Source organism: Hyperolius riggenbachi, chromosome 5 (assembly GCF_040937935.1).
Source record: "Hyperolius riggenbachi isolate aHypRig1 chromosome 5, aHypRig1.pri, whole genome shotgun sequence".
NCBI lineage: Eukaryota > Metazoa > Chordata > Amphibia > Anura > Hyperoliidae > Hyperolius > Hyperolius riggenbachi.
Window position 1 is genome coordinate 195,201,584 of NC_090650.1, and position 19,313 is coordinate 195,220,896.

At 46.3% G+C, this 19,313-nt stretch overlaps 1 protein-coding gene across 3 annotated transcripts in view; it reads right to left on the reverse strand.

Moving 5' to 3' along the window:
• GRB10 (growth factor receptor bound protein 10) overlaps positions 1 to 19,313 on the reverse strand; it is a 307,083-nt gene that overhangs the window by 31,642 nt on the left and 256,128 nt on the right. For all 3 annotated transcript variants that reach the window (XM_068234549.1, XM_068234547.1, XM_068234548.1), the window contains 2 exons: positions 13,926 to 14,024; positions 8,003 to 8,074 (listed from right to left, as the gene is read on the reverse strand). In XM_068234549.1, the coding sequence (XP_068090650.1) occupies positions 8,003 to 8,074; positions 13,926 to 14,024 (171 nt within the window). The remainder of the gene's footprint in view (positions 1 to 8,002; positions 8,075 to 13,925; positions 14,025 to 19,313) is intronic.

A 19,313-nucleotide genomic window follows, 5' to 3' on the forward strand; every position in this document is an offset into this window, starting at 1 on the left:
GAGTTGCCTTCTTCTGAGCACTATACTTTGGGCCAGGGCCGCACAAAATCACGTCAGCACGACCTCGAACAGACCTGCCGGGTGCCCTGCCTCTGGGTCTGCCTCTGGCTCTGCCTGTTTTGTCCATATCTGGGGGGGTGAAGTGAAATGTATGCACTGACTTGACTAATACAATGTGCTGTCCTACAGGTGCAGTGAAAGGTATGCAGTGACTGGTATTACAATACAATGTGCAGCTGTCACACACATGCAGTTAACAGGTATGCACGGACTGGTATATTAAACAGCGTGCGGCCACACAGGTATTGTGAACAATTATGCAATGACTAGTATTACAAATTTGCAGCTGTCACACACAAAGGTATGAATTCAACAGAACCTGAACAAGAGTATAAGAAACACAAAATATCCCACAACTGTCTCTCGCTAAAACTTAACTTTTAACTTTTAATAACCTGGGCGATTCATTGGTGCATTCATTCTTACCAGCGAGAACTGTAGGACAGGCGGATAAATTCAAGAAAAAAACGTGGTTGGATCACAATTTGAATGGCATGCATAAATGTGGCAAGTGCAAGGCCTGTCCCCATGTATTGAAATGCAGAGATTTCACTGCACCTAAAAATGGCCGCGAATTTGAACTATTTGATTTCTTTAACTGCGATACGGAGGGTGTTGTGTATGCTATTCAGTGTTTGTGCCCCCTTCTGTATATTGGTGAGACTACAAGAGCAGTAAAGACAAGAATCCTCGAACATCTTGGGGACATCAAACATAAAAGGAATACTTCGGTTGCACGCCATTTTAATGAGATACATGAGGTGGACACTCATTCTTTTAGGTACTGGGTGATCAGGAATGGCGTCTGGGACCCCGAGGGGGTAATCTAGACCAGAAATTAACCCTCCTGGCGGTATATTAAAAACCGCCAGGGGGAAGCGCAGCCGTTTTTTTTATTTTTTTTAATATCATGTAGCCGCTGCTCAGCGGCATCCCCCCAGCCCCGCCGATCGCCTCCGGCGATAGGCAATCAGGAAATCCCGTTCAAAGAACGGGATTTCCTGGAGGGCTTCCCCCGTCGCCATGGCGACGGGGCGGGATGAAGTCACCGACGTCATGGACGTCGTGACGTCTAAGGGAGTCCCGATCCACCCCTTGCCGCTGCCTGGCGCTGATAGGCCAGGCAGCGCAGGAGTCTAGGGGGGGCTGTCTTGCGACGCGGATAGCGGCGATCGAGCGTGGGGCGGCGGCGATCGAAGTGCTGACGCAGCTAGCAAAGTGCTAGCTGCGTTCAGCAAAAAAAAAATTATTCAAATCGGCCCAGCAGGGCCTGAGAAAACCTCCTGCGCGGCTTACCCCGAACGTACCGCCAGGAAGGTTAAGACAACTGGAGTCTAAATGGATATATAGACTGGGTACTCTTAGCCCAGAGGGTTTAAATGAAGGCTTTACTTTCTCCCCATTCTTATGAATAAGGTATTTCGTGTGTTATTGTATATTACTATCTACAGACTTCTTGATCTTTCCTACATTGGTATGGTGACTTACTATACTGACCCCTTTCGGTTGATTTATGCCTTCAATGTGCTTCCAGGCTTTATCCTGTATATTGTATCTAACTTATGGCCACCTGGCCTGTCTCACCCCAATATATTTATTCATATCTTACTCCTATGTATTTCCAGGCTTTGTCCTATATATTTCTTTTCACCTATGGCCACCTGGTTTATTTCACACTATTATGCGTCTATACATACATCTATATGCCCTATAAATGGACAATACATTTGTGATTACCTTCTGTATTCCTGTTATTTTAACATTGTAACTCCATGTACACAAACTACTGGTAGCTTCTTAGGCGTCCCTCCGGGATAAGTGTGAGGGAGGAGATGTACTTCCTTCCCTTACACACTATTGATACGGGATGTGGAGGACAATGTTTACCAACAAAGGCGTTGCCATGACTACAGCCTACGTACGGCATCGCCGCGGAAGTTCTGTGTCAGGAGTGAGGGGGATGACGTATGCGCTTCAACTGACGCTTTACGGAAGTACGCGTAGCCCTAGTCCCGCCGCTATACGTGACTGATTGGCTGAAGCATTGGAAGTCTGATGACGGCTTCTGACCAATCAGAGGCGGGCATTTACGGATCTGGGCTTCTAGTTCCCCAGTGCAGGTGGAAATATGGGCACTATACGCCTGAAAATACCGATGTCCTCTACCTAGTGTCAGCTGTTATGGGACCCGCTTTCTGGGGAATATAGGCGACAAAATAGGGGTGATATTGTATTCATGGGGCTATGTATAGGAAGCATATCATTGGTGGAGATATGACAGGCGGGGGAATAAACCAATTACAGGCTGGCCCTTTCTATCTCAGGGGAGTGGCCAATTTTCCCACCCTCTGGAGGAGTATAAAAAGGAGAAATCTGCCGCCATATACGTTTGGCTGTCATTATGTTATGAGCCTATAGGCTATATGTGTACTTGATTTTAATAATTGTAACTTTGCACCTTATCACTATTAGCACTGTCTTTGCACTTTTCCCTTGAAAAAGCTTCATGTAGAAGTGAAACATGTCGGGTTGTTTGGTGGGGGAAGTGTAAGTTTATATTAACTGGCAATGCAAATAGACCTGGGTAGCAACTGCTACTATAATATTTGCTGACATAGCGGGTCCTGCATTGCTTGCAAGTTCATTTATACAGCATCAGCCAATATATCTCTTTTAACCATTTATTAAAAGTTAAGTTTTAGCGAGAGACAGTTGAGGGATATTTTGTGTTCCTTACACACAAAGGTACCATGAACAGGTGCAGCGACTGGTGTTATATAAAACTGCGTGCGCTCACGTAGGTAGGTGCACTGAACGGGTAGGTATGCAGTGGTTGGTATTACAAATGTGCAGCTGTCACACACACAGGTAGTCACTGAATGTGCTGGGCCTGGCAGTGGCACAGTAGGAATTACCAAGGGACCAAGGTCCAGCAGCTGCGACTGACTGACAGGGCTGTATATGCAACACAAATGTCTGTGGTACACCCAAAAAAAAAAATTAGATCACAAGAACAACATTAGCTCTCAAAAGAACTGTTGAAGATCGAGTGCTTTTTAGCAATAAGTATCAGCAAGAAGGAGCAACCTAACAAGCCTAACACAAGAGCCTAACTAAGCTTTCCCTATGTTAGCAGCCAGGTTCTCTCCCTTCTTTAATTACTGCAGCCACACGAGTGAAAAGGCTGACACTGCCTGCGTTTTATAGGGGGGGGGGGCTCCAGGAGGGAGTGTAGCCTAAATGGCTACCTTGTGTCTACTGACTGTGATGTATAGGGTCAAAGTTGGCCCTAATGATGTAGTATAGGGGGCGGGTCGAACTCGCATATAGTTCGCGGTTCACCGCGTACCACATAAGTTTGCGGTCGAACCGTTCGGGCCATTTCTAATGGGGAGTAGAGATGTCGCGAACCTACTTTTTTTGCAAACTTGTGAAAAAGTTTGCTAACCGACAAACATTGCAAACCACAACAGACTTCAATAGGCAGATGAACTTGAAAAACTAAAAAAAACACGAATTCTGGCCACAAAAGTGATTGAAAAGATGTTTCAAGGGGTCTAACACCTGGAGGGGGGCATGGCGGAGTGGGATACACGCCACAAGTCCCCGGGAAAATTCCGGATTCGACGCAGAGAAGCGTTATAATCCCTAAAGGGCAGAAATCACATTGTATTCCTAAATTGGAGGCCTAAAGTGCTTGAAAACATCTTGTGTGTATACATGGATCAGGTAGTGTAAGTAAGAGTACAGCTTCACACTGACAGACCAAACTCACTGTTTACCGCACCGCAAACAGATGGCCGTGCTTGTGCGCACGTTGGCGAGAGTGCAGGTGATGGCGGCTTTCAAGCCCATATGGTTGGGCTGAGGTAGCTCAATGACAGAACAACCGTGACTGAGTGTCCAGCTGATCAAATTTGGTCTGTCCTCACTGAAGCAACAACCTTATCTTCTTGGGTCAGGTGTGCCCCCCAACACACTCATATAGCCGGTCATTGCTTCATTGTGATACGCAAGCCCCTTCATTGCGCCAAGGTAACGATCACGAAGGGGAATTGACACATGTACATGCCTTTTGTTTTGTTGTTGCAGCCGCAGTGCAGGCAGAAAAATTAGGCAGGCATGTACACGCAGCAGAAAAATTATTATAGCGACCGCTGCTAGCAGCAGCCTTAAAAATTCAGGAATCCACCTGGAGTGGAGTCCTGGACCCTGTTGGTGGTGGCGGAGAAGGCAGTTAAGCGACCTGCAGGCAGAGATGCTGTTTGGGGACCGACTTAGTCTTGGGGCAGGCAGTCACACGGCGTGCAGGCAGAGATGCTGTGTGTGGGGACTGACTTAGTCTTCGGGCAGGCCTGATCGTGCTTTGCAGACCAGGCATCCGTGGTCAAATGGACCCTTGACCCAACGCTGTGTGCCAGAGATAACACCACTTGCCTTTCAACATCACAGTACAGTTTGGGTGTCGCCTTTTTTGAGAAATAATTGCAGCCTTTTACCTTCCACTGCGGTGTGTGGCTTTGCTTTTGTGTGCTGCATTTCCTCAGGTGGTCATCCCATTGCAGTTTGTGATTTTTCATCATGTGCCTTCGTAAGGTAGTTGTCCCTACGTAGGTCTTGGTCTTTCCACGGCTCAATTTTCGGTGGCAGAGAGTACAGATGGCATTGCTCTCCTCTAAGGCAGACATACTGCTGAGCCCTGGGATGATGGTACTTTGGTGATGGCTGCCGATGGAGTGTTAAGTGGGGTGCCAGAATCAGAGCAGGAGGAGGAAGATATGTCACGCTTCCGTGCGGAAGCTGAGGAAGATGAGGTGTTCTGTGTCAAATAGTCAACTACGTCTTGACAATATTGGGGGTTGATGGCAGGTGCCTTCTTCTGAACACTGTACTTTGGTCAAGGGCCGCACAAAATCACGACCTCGAACAGACCTTCCGGGTGGCCTGCCTCTGGCTCTGCCTCTTGTTTCATCCACATTGGGGGGGATGAAGTGAAAGGTATGCACTAACTTGACTAATACAATGTGCAATCACACAGGTGCAGTGAAAATGGATGCACTGACTGCTGGTATATCAAACAGCGTGCGGTCACACAGAGGTGCAGTGAAAAGGCATGCAGTGACTGGTATATAAAGCTGCGTGCTGTCACACACAGGTGCAGTGAAAAGTATACAGTGACTGGTATTACAATACAATGTGCAGCTGTCACACAGGTGCAGTTAACAGGTATGCACGGACTGGTATATAAAACAGCGTGCAGCAGTCACACTAGGCACTGAATGGGCTAGGCCTGGCACGGTATAGCAATTAGCAAGGGCCAGCTGCGACAGACAGGGCTGTATAGGCAGCGTCAGTGGGCCACACAAAGTAAAAAAAAAAAACCACATCACAAGAACATTAGCTCTCAAAAGAGCGGTTTTGGTGGTGCTTTTCCAGCAACAAATATCAGCAAGGAGCAAGCTTTCCCTATCTCTCCCTTCTCTCAGTAACCCGCGTTGTTCGGGCGAATAAGTTCATTTTCTATACGTTTTTGTAAAACTATAATAAAAAAGGACAAGACTGTTGGACTATACTTTTATAGTGTTTGTTTCTTGCAGGGGAAAAATAAGTTTGCCATTTGATTGTTAAACACCCATTCGCAACAGATGACAAACAAATCAGCTTTGAATAGAAAAGAAACAAAAAATATGAGAATAGTGAATTCTTAAAGAGGAGCTGTTAGGTATGGGGTCTCAGAGATAAAACACACATATATCAGTAGCTAAATACTGGCTGTACTTACATTACATATGCATTTCACTGTCCACGTTTGGATTTCACAGAATTTGTATTTAGTATATGCAGAGAATGATGCTCCTGACAGCTCATGGCAGGTTCCATGTTTGTCTGTCTTGTCTGAAGCCAATTATGATGTCATATCCTCCCTTACCCTGCTTCCTGATTAATTATACATTAGCCCTCCCAAGTCCCAGCCCTCAGACACTCCTACCAGTCTCTGGTCTTATGCTCGGTACACAAGATGCGTTTTCCCGCTCGATCCGCGGGTCAATAGGGATCGATTTGATTATTTCCAACATGTTAATTATGCCAAATCGACGGCAGAAACGATCGAAATCCGAATCGAGCATGTTGGAAATAATCTAATCGACCCGCGGATCGAGCGAGAAAACGCATCGTGTGTATTAGGCACTCAGCGGGGAGCGATCATGTCTGGGTTGCGTGCGATCTCGCTGTCAGTTGGGGTGGGGGGAGCTGTGCGAGTGATTGCGTTGTCAGTCGCGGGGGGTTGCGGATGATTGCGATGTCATTCAATTTGCGGGCGGTTGCGATGGCGGTCGTTTTGCGGGCGATTACGATGTCGGTCGTTTTGCTTGCAATTGCGATGTCGGTCGTTTTGCTTGCAATTGCGATGTCGGTCATTTTGCGGCCGATTGCGATGTCAGTCGTTTTGCGGGCGATTGCGATGTCAGTCGTTTTGCGGGAGATTGCGATGTCGGTCGTTTTGCTTGCGATGTCGGTCGTTTTGCTTGCGATTGCAATGTTGGTCGTTTTGTTTGCGATTGAAAAGTCAGTCGTTTTGCGGCCGATTGCAAAGTCAGTCGTTTTGCTTGCGATTGCGGTGTCGGTCGTTTTGCTTGCGATGCCGGTCGTTTTGCGAGCGATTGCGAAGTCAGTCGTTTTGCGAGCGATTGCGAAGTCAGTCGTTTTGCTTGCGATTGCGATGTCAGTCGTTTTGCTTGCAATGTCAGTCGTTTTGCGAGCGATTGCGATGTCGGTCGTTTTGCTTGCGATTGCAATGTTGGTCGTTTTGTTTGCGACTGAAAAGTCAGTCGTTTTGCGACCGATTGCAAAGTCAGTCGTTTTGCTTGCGATTGCGATGTCGGGCGTTTTGCTTGCGTTGTCGGTCGTTTTGCGAGCGGTTGCGATGTCTGTCGTCTTGCGGGCGATTGCGATGTTGGTCGGTTTGCGTGCGATCGCGATGTCGGTCGGGTGTCACTCGTGGCGGGGAGTGGGCTCCCGACGATGGCGGATGCCACTCCCGGTGGGGCGGGGGTGGGGGGGTTTGGGGCATTGTGGCTTCGTGCGCCGACGATCACTGGTGTCACTCGCGGCGGGGGGGGGGGGGGGGGGGGTTAGGGATGTGCCGATCGCGGGTGTTACTCGCGGGGGGGTGGTCTCGTTTTTGGTGGTGGTGGATGCCGATCGTGGGTGTCACTCGCGGGGGGGGGGGGGGGGGTTGCCGATCGCGGGTGTCACTCGCGGGGGTGGGGTGGGGGGAGGGACTGTGCCGATCGCGGGTGTCTCTCGGTGGGGGGTGCCGATCGCGGTTGTCACTGGGGGGGGGGGGTGTTCATTGCCGATCGCGGGTGTTACTCGCGGGGGGGCGTTTGCCGATCGCGGGTGTCACTCGCTTTTGTGTGCCGATCGCGGGTGTCACTCGTGGGGAGGGGGGGGGGGGGGTTGTTGCCACAGGCAGCCTGCAGCTGTCACTCGGGGTGTCTGGATGGGGAGGGAAGGAGAGAGGGACCAGCCAATGAGGCTGCAGCAGGGCTGGATAGGGAAATGAAGGGGTGGTGCAGGGAGGGGAGTAGAGAGGAAGTAAGACCTTCCCATACTGCTTTGCAGGCTGACTGCGGCCTTTTCAGTCTGATGCGGCCTCCTAAACAGCCTGGAGATAAGGAAGGCTGCTATTCAGCCCACAATAAAGTAAGAGAGTTTTTTTACTTCAGTATTGATATTTGGCTTCCTTCCACACTGTTTAACACAGGGGAACATAGATAAAAATTACTTGTTTTTGCCTGACAGTTACTCTTTAAGTACAAAAACTTTTAACATACCAATCAGGAGTAAATTAGAAAAGATAATAAGCAGATTACAGCACAGAAAGCCTAAGAAAATAATAAAAGTCTATACAGTGGCGAGTTAAAGCTGTAGGACCTACTGGTGCTGAGAAGCTTGTGTGTAGACCCTTCTGTTGAGGAATTCTGTAGTTCTGATACAGCAGCACACCATACTGTAAAGGAAAAGTACAACTTAACATGGAAATGTCTTCACAGACACACACTAAAATATGTGTAAGACTGGCAATTTGTGCATTTATTACCCAATACAGGAAAAGAAGGGTATCAAAAGTTACAGAGGCACTTGGCAATTACACTAACCATTATGTTGCGTTTGAGGTGCAAAATAGTGCCCTCCAGAGGCTTGTTTCCTTTAACAGTTTTGAGGGTTGGAAAACTAGCATTTTATCATCCTCTAAAACCTGTGTATTAATCTTTGCGCACATACATGAATGCAATTAGTGAGCAGTTAAAGTGTACCTGAGATGGGGGCCTTAAAAAGAAAATACATACCTATGGCTTCTTCCGGCCTGATCACTCCTTACTCGTCCTCAGTTGCCACCTGGTTCATCTGCAACGGGCCCTAGTAAGTAGTCCAGTCAGCACAGACGCAGTACGGCTGTGCGTGCTCCCCCACCGATGGGTGCATTCTGTACCAGGTGAAGAACGCTCCAGGCACTGGGAGCGCGTCTGCGCATGCACAGTTGGCCTCCAGACCAGAGGACTTTCCGAGGCTAATTGCTGAAGAGCGAGAAGGCGGAAGAAGAGGAGGGAGGGAGGGATCAGGCTGGAGGAAGCTCCAGGTACGTATATTTTCTTTGCAAGGCCCCATCTCAGGTTCTCTTTAAAATTGCAACTTGTAGTTAATGGATTATGGCAACTTATCTAAACCATGCATGTACATAGGGCTGTGGCAGTATGGTGATTTTTTTCAGTGATCTATGGAGCTAATTGGGAGATGTGGCTTTTAGAGTGGCTCAACACCTAGTATAGCCACCTCCACTACTGACAGCCAGCTTGTTGATGCCTGGAAATACAGGTTAGTAATAATTCTACACTTGCACAGGGGGTTATGTAAACTAGTGAGGAGACAAGAATACTTTGGCTCTAGTCAATATTTATAGGCATTAGTATAAACTGCAAAACTCCCAGACTTAAAGGACCACTATCACGAAAAACGTAGGCAGAACTGACAGGTTTTGGGCCAGTCCATCTCCTCATTGGGGATTCTGAGGGTTTTCTTTGTTTTCAACAGCATGTCCTTAACAGTAGTTTAATTGCCAAAATAGTAAGATACCAGCCAGCCTCCCTACTCACTGGCACACTATTTTGTCAGTTAGACTTTGCAACTGCTGTTCAGGAAATGCTGTTGAAAACAAAGAAAACCTTGAGAATCCCCCAGGAGGAGATGAACTGGCTCAAAACCTGTTGGTTCTGTCGCTGCCGCTACAATATTTGGAGATATTGCATTTTTGAGGTTTCATTTTTCTGCAATTTTTTCCCTTCCTAACACTACTTTGATAATAGAAACATGTCTAAAAAAAGTAAAACTGGGGAATAAAAGGTTTACAGAAATTAGCTGCTTCATTAGGCAGGGTATGTGGTCTCAAAAGTGGGCAGGGCTATAGGAGACCACAAAATCGTATTCTCATAATAGCATCCTCCTGTAATAATTTGCCCTGGTAATGTAGTGGTTCCCCCACTTATTCTGAACTTTCCTTGGGGTCTAGCACTCTCTCTCCCCTTCATAAAGGTATCCCTGGTATTATAGGTGTTCCCCTCCCTTTAAGGCATTCCCTAGTGATCACCCCGTTCCACAAAGATCAGCAGCAAGAAGCAATGCAGTTTTGCACCATTCCTGATTCCTGCAGTGATCAGTATAAGTAGGACACTTCTGTTTCATTTGTGCAGGTACAGTATGACCTGGACCTATGCAAAGTAATGATGCACAGTCCTCTAAGCTCCCCCTAATGGGGAAAGTGGATATTACAGCTTGGAAAACATCTAGATGTTTGGTTTAAAGTGGAGCTGAACTCTTGCACAGGACAAAAGGTAAACGGAGAGAAATTTACCCTCTATGTATTGAGAGTTTAGCCTGTCTAATCTCCCCTCATTTGTGTTGTAATTTGATCTCTCCCTGTCTCGCATGGTTTCACCACAATATTATTTAGTATTTATATAGCGTCGGCATATTACGCAGCGTTGTACAGAGTATATTGTCTTGTCACTATCAGCCATACAGCTCCCCCTGATGATCTGTTTGTGAAAAGGAAAAAAATATTTCTCATGGAAAAGGGGGTATGAGCTACTGATTGGGATGAAGTTCAATCCTTGGTCACGGTGTTATCTTTTAGAGCTGAGAGGACGTTCTGAGTTCAGGTCTGCTTTAAAGAGAACCCGAGGTGTGTTTAAAGAATGTTATCTGCATACAGAGGCTGGATCTGCCTATACAGCCCAGCTTCTGTTGCTATCTCAAACCCCACTAAGGTCCCCCTGCACTCTGCAATCCCTCATAAATCACAGCCGTGCTGTGAGGCTGTGTTTACATCTGTAGTGTCAGTCTCAGCTGCTCCCCCGCCTCCTGCATAGCTCCGGTCCCTGCCCGCCGGCATTTCCTGGAAGAGGCAGAGCTTTCAGCTTCAGCTCTGCCCCTCCTGACGTCAATCGCAGCGCATCGCCACCTCTCCCCGCCCCTCTCACTCTTCCTTCACAGAGAGGGACGGGGAGAGGCGGCTATGCGCCACGATTGACGTCAGCTTTCAGCTCTGCCCCTTCCAGGAAATGGCGGCGGATTGCCCCCCGGGCGATTTGGGGGCCCTGCAGCCCTCGTTTTACGGCGGGGACACGGCGGATTACTTGTAATGAGAGCACTAAAGCAAAATATAAGGTAAAATAGGCAAAATAGTTTGCTTCAGTGTGAATTTGATTTTGAAATAAAAATCAATGCAAGGGACGGGGGGCGGGGGGGGGGGGGGGGGTTGGTTTGCTGGAGCTGCTGATTGACTTTTTTTGTGAAATCCCTTATGCGGCCCAGCCTCATCCTGACTTTGACTCCTGCGGCCCCCAGGTAAATTGAGTTTGAGACCCCTGGCATAGACTGTTAATTTTATATCATCAATCGAGCCGCTGATGGCTCGATTGATAATATTCAACCTGTCCGATCACCGCGGCGGGTCGATACCACGCTCGATCCCCACGGGCGGACAATGGTAGAAACGAAACGCTGATAAGAAAGTGCCTGTGGGGACGAGCGGGGATCGATCCGCGCGGACGAGCGGCGATGCGCCGACTCGATACCAGCGCATAAACGAACCGTCTATTACCAGCATTAGACTGCTTTATCAGTTTGTTTTGTTACACTCAATGGCAATTGACTGAGCTTCCATGTACAGAGTATTGAGCCAATTGGTTCCAAGATCACTTGAAGCGAATGCTTTAGGTGTTCGGTTACAAACTCTCTCCAGTATGCACCGAAAGAAAGATTAAAGAGACTCTGTACTCTAAAATTCTTACAATAAAAAGCATACCATTCTATTCATTATGTTCTCCTGGGCCCCTCTGTGCGGTTTCTACCACTCCCTGCTGCAATCCTGGCTTGTAATTGCCAGTTTTAGGCAGTGTTTACAAACAAAAGACATGGCATGTGATAGGCTGAGAGGAGCTCAGTCTGTGACTCATACAAAGCCTGCAGGGGGCCTGGAGAGGTTGTGTATAGCTTCTATCCAATCACAAACAGAGTAGCACATTCCTGCCTGAGTGCCTGAGCCCGACAAAGCCATCAGAGGAAAGATTAGATTATATAACAGAGATAATACAGCCACTGCGCAACTAGAAAAGGCTGCAGTAATCCAGACCACATTAGAACATGTATAGGAACTTATAGGATAGAAGAAATAAGGCTGAAAATTTTGTAACAGAGTCTCTTTAAGGTATAAATCATAGTGAACAATTTATAAATGGCACCTGAATCTACGCTAAGATATGTTAGAGATAAAGACTGCATGCAATCTTTCTACCCTGGCAATACAGTTAGTGATATTAACACATATTAACACATGAATCTAATAAGCCTTAGCAGCCTTGACCTCTTTGGTTGGCCAGGGGAGCCATAAAAACATTACCTGCTTGACAGCTGCTTGCAGATTGATTAAAAGCAGTTGCTGCTGACTGTAGGCTTGAATTTGGGAACCAGCCATTTTCTCACAGCTGCCCCCCTTGGAGTTCCTGCAGTGCCGCCCTTTCTGCAGGCTGCACCACCTGCTGTCATGAGGGGATGCTGCATAGATAGGTAGTCAGCAGAAGCAGCACTGGAATGAGTGTGGGGAAAGTGGCTACAGCTCTGCCCAAATAATGTGGGCACAGAGCTGGCCCTTGAATTCAGGCCTTGCAACAGATGACCCTTCATAGCTTGCCTAACTACAGGCTGTGCAGCACCCTCACCCTAATTACATGCTCTGTAGAATGTGTGCTTAAAGTGTGACCCTATTGCCTCCCTGAGCTAGTGTCTGGGCCCATCTGCAGGCCTGTCATTACACACACCACAAGCACTGAGTTTAGAACAACCCATGCTCTTCTCCTGTGAAAGATCTAAACTGATCAAGATTCATTTTTCAAATACAGGGTATTAGACAGCCCCAATACTGCCATAACCAGACTGTCAAGGCAGTGTCAAGTACATGTGAGGAAAATTAATATGGGAGCCACTTCATGCGTATGATTATTTTTCAGAGGTACAGAAGCATGGTTGCTGGAAGGATGGCAACTGACCACAAAGATAATCACGTACCACTGTCAAATTTCTTAAAGGACAACTGTAGTGAGAGGTATAGGGAGGATGCCATATTCATTTCCTTTTAAACAATACCAGTTGCATGGCTGTCCTGCTGATCTATTTGGCTGCAGTAGTGTCTGATTCACACCAGGAACAAGCATGCAGTTAATCTCGTCAGATCTGATAATGTCAGAAACACCTGATCTGCTGCATGCTTGTTCAGGGTCTATGGCTAAAAGTATTAGAGGCAGAGGCTCAGCAGGATAGCCAGGCAACTGGTATTGCTTAAAAGGAAATAAATATGGCAGCCTCCATATTTTTCTTACTTCAGTTGTCCTTTAATCTCTCAATATTTCAAGTAATGATTTAAAATAAGAAATGTATACATACCTGGGGCTTCCACCAACCCCTTCAGGCTGATCGGCCCCTGGTCATCCTCCTACGTCACCTAGATTCTCTGCTATGGGACGGTGCAGACCGACCACGCGACCCCATCCCGCTCCGGTCACTGGGAGAGTACTGCGTAGATGCAGAACTTTACCGGCCACAGGGGCTGCGCAGCTGGACTGTGCCTGCACTGACTGATGGAATTACCGGGACCCATAGTGGAAGATCCAGGCGGTATAGAAGGACGGCGAGGGACCGATCAGCCTGAATGGTCCTGGAGGAAGCCCCAGGTAGGTATACATTTTTTCTTTTAACTCACCTCAGGTACCCTTCAATCGATCAAAACACTGCAAAGGTTTACATCATACATTTAGAATGAATGAGGCAAAAACACAAAAGATGAGTGATTTGTTCAGGTATGAGTGACATTTGCTACTTAGAACTTGTGCCTGCACATTACAATACAACAGCATTGCTCAGAACAACCCCATGTCAACAGAATTTGGGTTCTGGTACATCAATATGCCCACATTACTAATAGACAGTCAATCATATGCTAATTATTCTGGTTTGCATGGTAACAACACAAACCGTATGCAGCTTTGAACAGAGCCAGTCAAATAGCCTTTCCTGACAATACTTATTGCCCAATTCCACACTGCACACAATTTTCACTGAATTTACATATAGGCCACTAATCGTAGCATCTCATCAGTGACCTCTACAGATTATAATAAAAAGGAATAGCTGTATCCACAATCGTTAATGTAAAAGAGGGGTTTGGAACAGCACTCAATCCTTGATCCACAATAGTAAAGAACGCCACCATTTCCTGCTTGTGTATTACTATGCTGTAGGAACTTTACCTTCAGGAGTCGAAACGCAGTCATCCAGCAGGACCTACTTTGTTCATCTTCTGCACACAAAAGTCGCAGGTCTTTAATATCAGATGAGACTCTGTTGGGCTGCACAACAAAAACAAGATAAGGCATCCTCATACTTCCAGGCATGTTGTCCATTTTATCATCTCACTCACCATTATTTTATGGGCATATTGCCGGCATGCAGTACTTGTAAAGGGATCGTTACCGAAGTTAGCCACCATCAGATAGTAAAATCTAAACTAGCTTGTTAGGCAGGCTCATAAGACATATGACTGATCGAAAGAGTCTGATAGATGATGGCAGAGCTGTATTTCCAGCAAGGCCTTTGTGGCTCTGGGACCCCAGTGGCAACATCCAAGCTTTTCTTTCTTTCAATAGTTGCCCGGGTGTCGGGCATGAGGGAGCTGGTGGGATGTGTGTGGTGGGGAGGTGTGTAGTCAAAATCCACTCCCCTCCCCACCCAACCCGGAAACTGCATCCCGCTCATGTCTCCTTGACTTGTGCTGGCAGAAGGGCAACGGGAAACTGGCCGCCGAAACCTAGCACTGGAGTCTGTCTGCGACCATTTTTTTTCGCAGCCCTGCTCTGCACAGCGCGGAAGATTTTCAGCAACTGGAGCTGCTATAATGACAGCTGGTGATGCTGGAGGAGAGAAGAGGAGTCTTCTGCCAGGTGAGTACATTTTTTTTTACTTTCAGGTGCCCCACTCTGACACCAGGGGGCACTTTATTTTGGAGGAACACTGCCGCATTTGTATTTTGGGGATAACAATGTTGCATTTTTATTCTGGAGGTACACGGCCACTGTGTTTCTTGGAGGAACACAGCCGCATTACTTGTTTCTTGGGGTAACCTGCCGCAATAGCTCCTTCTTGGGGGAATGCTGCTGCATTATTTGTATTTTGGCGGGATGCCGCCTCATTACATTGTCTGGAGAAACGCTGCGCCATTATGTGCATTTTCTGGGAAAATTATGCCTCAATACGTGCATTTTCTGGTGAAACGCTGCCACATTACATGCATTTTTTGGTAAAATGCTGCCTCATCTACATTTTCTAGTGAAACGCTGCGCCATTCCGTATATTTTTGTAAAACACTGCCACGTTACGTGCATTTTCTGGTGAAACACTGCTGCATTATGTGTCCTGCTGTCTGAGGGGGTCTGCTTGCTGTCCCTGGGCCTATGTATAGTGCCAAAGTCATTTGCTGTTTATAGGGGGGGGGGGGGGGGAAGTTGTCCAATTGACTTTTAAGGGCACTTTGCCTGTGTTTTGGAAGAAAACTTTGGCCCACTGTCTTTGCGTTACACTGTTACTTTAATTAACTCCGCCCACATCTTGTCATGGCCACACATCACTCCTGTTCTGCTCCAGGCCAACTTGAGAATCCCATGTGGCCCTTGAATCAAAAAGTTTGCCCACCCCGGATCTAATCCTATCATAGTCATAGTCTAATGTCCTACCATACTATTATGTATTTATATAGACTAACCAGCAAGCTCATGGTGACCCAGAACTCATTGGCGTGTGTAAGGGACTACAATGGTCCTAAAAGCCCCCTTACTAAGATGTTACGAAAAACAAAAATTTGCTTTCCTAAAACAGAAAGAATTTGCGATAATTCAGGTTAGAGTGAGCTCGAGATGTCTCCCAGAGCACCACTGCTGAATATATGCAAATTAACCATTGTACCCTTAGAAGCTAAACACACCTCCAGAACCGCTGGAATGCAATGATGTGTCAGCTTGTTAAATTGTACAGAGCCATAATAATCCAACATGCATACAGACTGTTTCGGATTGTTTGATCCTCATCAGTGCATGGCATGGATTAATTTGGCTCTATGGAGTAGGGCTTGTAAACCGAGAGACATCTCGAGCTCACTCTAACCTGAATTATCGCAAATTCTTTCTGTTTTAGGAAAGCAAATTTTTGTTTTTCTTAACATCTTAGTAAGGGGGCTTTTAGGGCCATTGTAGTCCATTACACACTCCAATGAGTTCTGGGTCACCATGAGCTTGCTGGTTAGTCTGTACCTCTCGGTTTACAAGCCCTACTCCATAGAGCCAAATTAATCCATGCCATGCACTGATGAGGATCAAACAATCCGAAACAGTCTGTATGCATGTTGGATTATTATGGCTCTGTACAATTTAACAAGCTGACACATCATTGCATTCCAGCGGTTCTGGAGGTGTGTTTAGCTTCTAAGGGTACAATGGTTAATTTGCATATATTCAGCAGTGGTGCTCTGGGAGACATCTCGAGCTCACTCTAACCTGAATTATCGCAAATTCTTTCTGTTTTAGGAAAGCAAATTTTTGTTTTTCTTAACATCTTAGTAAGGGGGCTTTTAGGACCATTGTAGTCCCTTACACACTCCAATGAGTTCTGGGTCACCATGAGCTTGCTGGTTAGTCTGTACCTCTCGGTTTACAAGCCCTACTCCATAGAGCCAAATTAATCCATGCCATGCACTGATGAGGATCAAACAATCCGAAACAGTCTGTATGCATGTTGGATTATTATGGCTCTGTACAATTTAACAAGCTGACACATCATTGCATTCCAGCGGTTCTGGAGGTGTGTTTAGCTTCTAAGGGTACAATGGTTAATTTGCATATATTCAGCAGTGGTGCTCTGGGAGACAACTTGAGCTCACTCTAACCTGAATTATCGCAAATTCTTTCTGTTTTAGGAAAGCAAATTTTTGTTTTTCTTAACATCTTAGTAAGGGGGCTTTTAGGACCATTGTAGTCCCTTACACACTCCAATGAGTTCTGGGTCACCATGATCTTGCTGGTTAGTCTGTACCTCTCGGTTTACAAGCCCTACTCCATAGAGCCAAATTAATCCATGCCATGCACTGATGAGGATCAAACAATCCGAAACAGTCTGTATGCATGTTGGATTATTATGGCTCTGTACAATTTAACAAGCTGACACATCATTGCATTCCAGCGGTTCTGGAGGTGTGTTTAGCTTCTAAGGGTACAATGGTTAATTTGCATATATTCAGCAGTGGTGCTCTGGGAGACATCTCGAGCTCACTCTAACCTGAATTATCGCAAATTCTTTCTGTTTTAGGAAAGCAAATTTTTGTATTTATATAGCACTGACATCTTCTGCAGCACTTTACAGAGTAGACAGTCATCACTGATTGTCCTCAGCAGTGCACCATCTAATCCTACCATAGCCCAATGTCTTACCATATTATATATTTATATAGTTTGAAATCTCCTGCAACACTTTACAGAGTATATGGTTATGCCAGGAGCTCAAAATCTAATACCTACAAACATTTTGTGGGAGAAAACACTAGCTAATGTGCGTTTATGGTGGGAACACTTCCTACTTATTTGAGGGTCACTTTACTCATTTGAGGCGGAAACCCGGGTCTACTGAATTAGGGTTGCACCTTTGCAAGGACATTTTAATTGGCCACACTCACTGCCTGTTGTGGCCATGCCCACTGCTTATTGTGGCCACACCCACTTGCCACAGCTAGTATTGTGCGCCAGCAATGTCCTTTCTTGGGGAAGGGGGGGGAGGGGGGGGGGGTGCCATATGTTTGAAGTGCCTAGAGCAGCGCAAACCCTAAATACAGCCCTGCATGTTGGTAAATTTCTGTGAGTGTAGATTGGGGCTATACGGGACCGATTACAACATAGCATAGCAGCCCAATGAGCCGTACAAAGCTTGCAATTCAACTGATGCTCAATAGATATCTGCTTCAATCTATCATGCGTAACCATGCAGTTTAGTTTAGAAATCAATCATTATCCAATCAAATTCTGACAATTCCAACCCAGACAGGGATAGATTGGGCTATCAGGCCATAATTAACCATGTATAGCTCGCTTTACTCTGGTCCATTTTGGAGCTAAAGAGATTGCACCCCAAACTGTAGTGGGTACAAAAACCAGTATAACTAGATAACTGTATAAGTATAGGTTTGTGGACGCACCAATCAAAATAAAACTTAAATGCGTAGGTAAAGGTTTATGTTTTTGTGCTAAAAATAAGTCTTCCAGTTATTGGCTGTCCTTTTGAAGAAGGAGAGGAGTTTATGTACCCACGCTATGCTTAATTCGGCCAATGCAGCAGTTTAAGAATCCAGTGTGCATACAGGTGTTACTAATCTAAGTCCAAAGAACAGCCATATAAGGAACGAGAGGTCAATAGTTGTAAAGTACACGACATATATACAGGACACGTGAAGAGACCTCTACACGAGTACGTGTGGGAGGCTCACATGCCCTACAGGTGTGCTCGGGTTCTTGCCAATCCCCCACCTCCCTAATATGTGATTCATAGGGAGGAGTGTAGCTATCTCACACACACACACACAGACACACACACACACACAGACACAGACACACACACACACACACACACACACACACACACACACACACGTAGAGTGACAGGTGTAAGTCAGTAGGACAGTGTTATCAATGGGTGAAAACAGTGGGTGAAAACAGATGTTCCAAGCTCATTTCAAGTTCCAGGATGTTGGACCTTTATTCAACAGCAACCCCACTACTGCTTACATCCTTTACTGTGTCCATCAAAAGCCTATCATACAGTGTGCAGTTTCCTGTCTCCATAGCAATATGAGGCACTCTGTTACAGCAGTCTGGCACCATCTTCCAGTCTCTCTTGCCACTCGGAAATGTCACTGGAGGGATCAAGTACATACCTGCAAGCTAAAATCATGGTGTATGTGTATGCACCCTTAAACTACTTAGCTTAAAAAAATACATAATGTTTTGTTTTCACACTTCACACATTTGACAAGTTATTTGAAATGTAACCATTATCAAAATGATGACCAGGCATGACTGAAGAAAATTGAATCTTTACTATCCAACTCTGATTTTAAATCAAACCTTTGTAAACACGTGTTATTCAGCATGGCTGCAATGAGCAGGACAACTCGGGTCAGCTTAAATAAGAGTCAGCTGTGCGGGACCCCATATACAGTGCATGCATTGGAAGAGTGCCTGCATATCTATTCTCCTCATTCCTGGCCGCCATCTTCCTGTCTCCCATGCAGCTCTGTACATGCCACTGGAGGTCAAGGGCTCCTTCTTGTTCCAGGCAACCATCTTCCTATCTCCAGCAGCAAGTCAGCAAGCAAGTACAGAGCTGCAAGAGGCAGGAAGATGGCTGCCCACAATGAGAAGACTGTGAATCCTGGACCTATAGTGACAAGTACAGAGCTGCAAGGATGGGAAGACTGGAAGACTGCTGTCAGGAGACAACCATACATACAAGCAAGCTTCCCATGAACACTCTGTATCACATACAAGGGGGGGAGACATTGGTGGTCGGGCTTATAAGTGGGTTACATATTAGGTTGTGAAAGT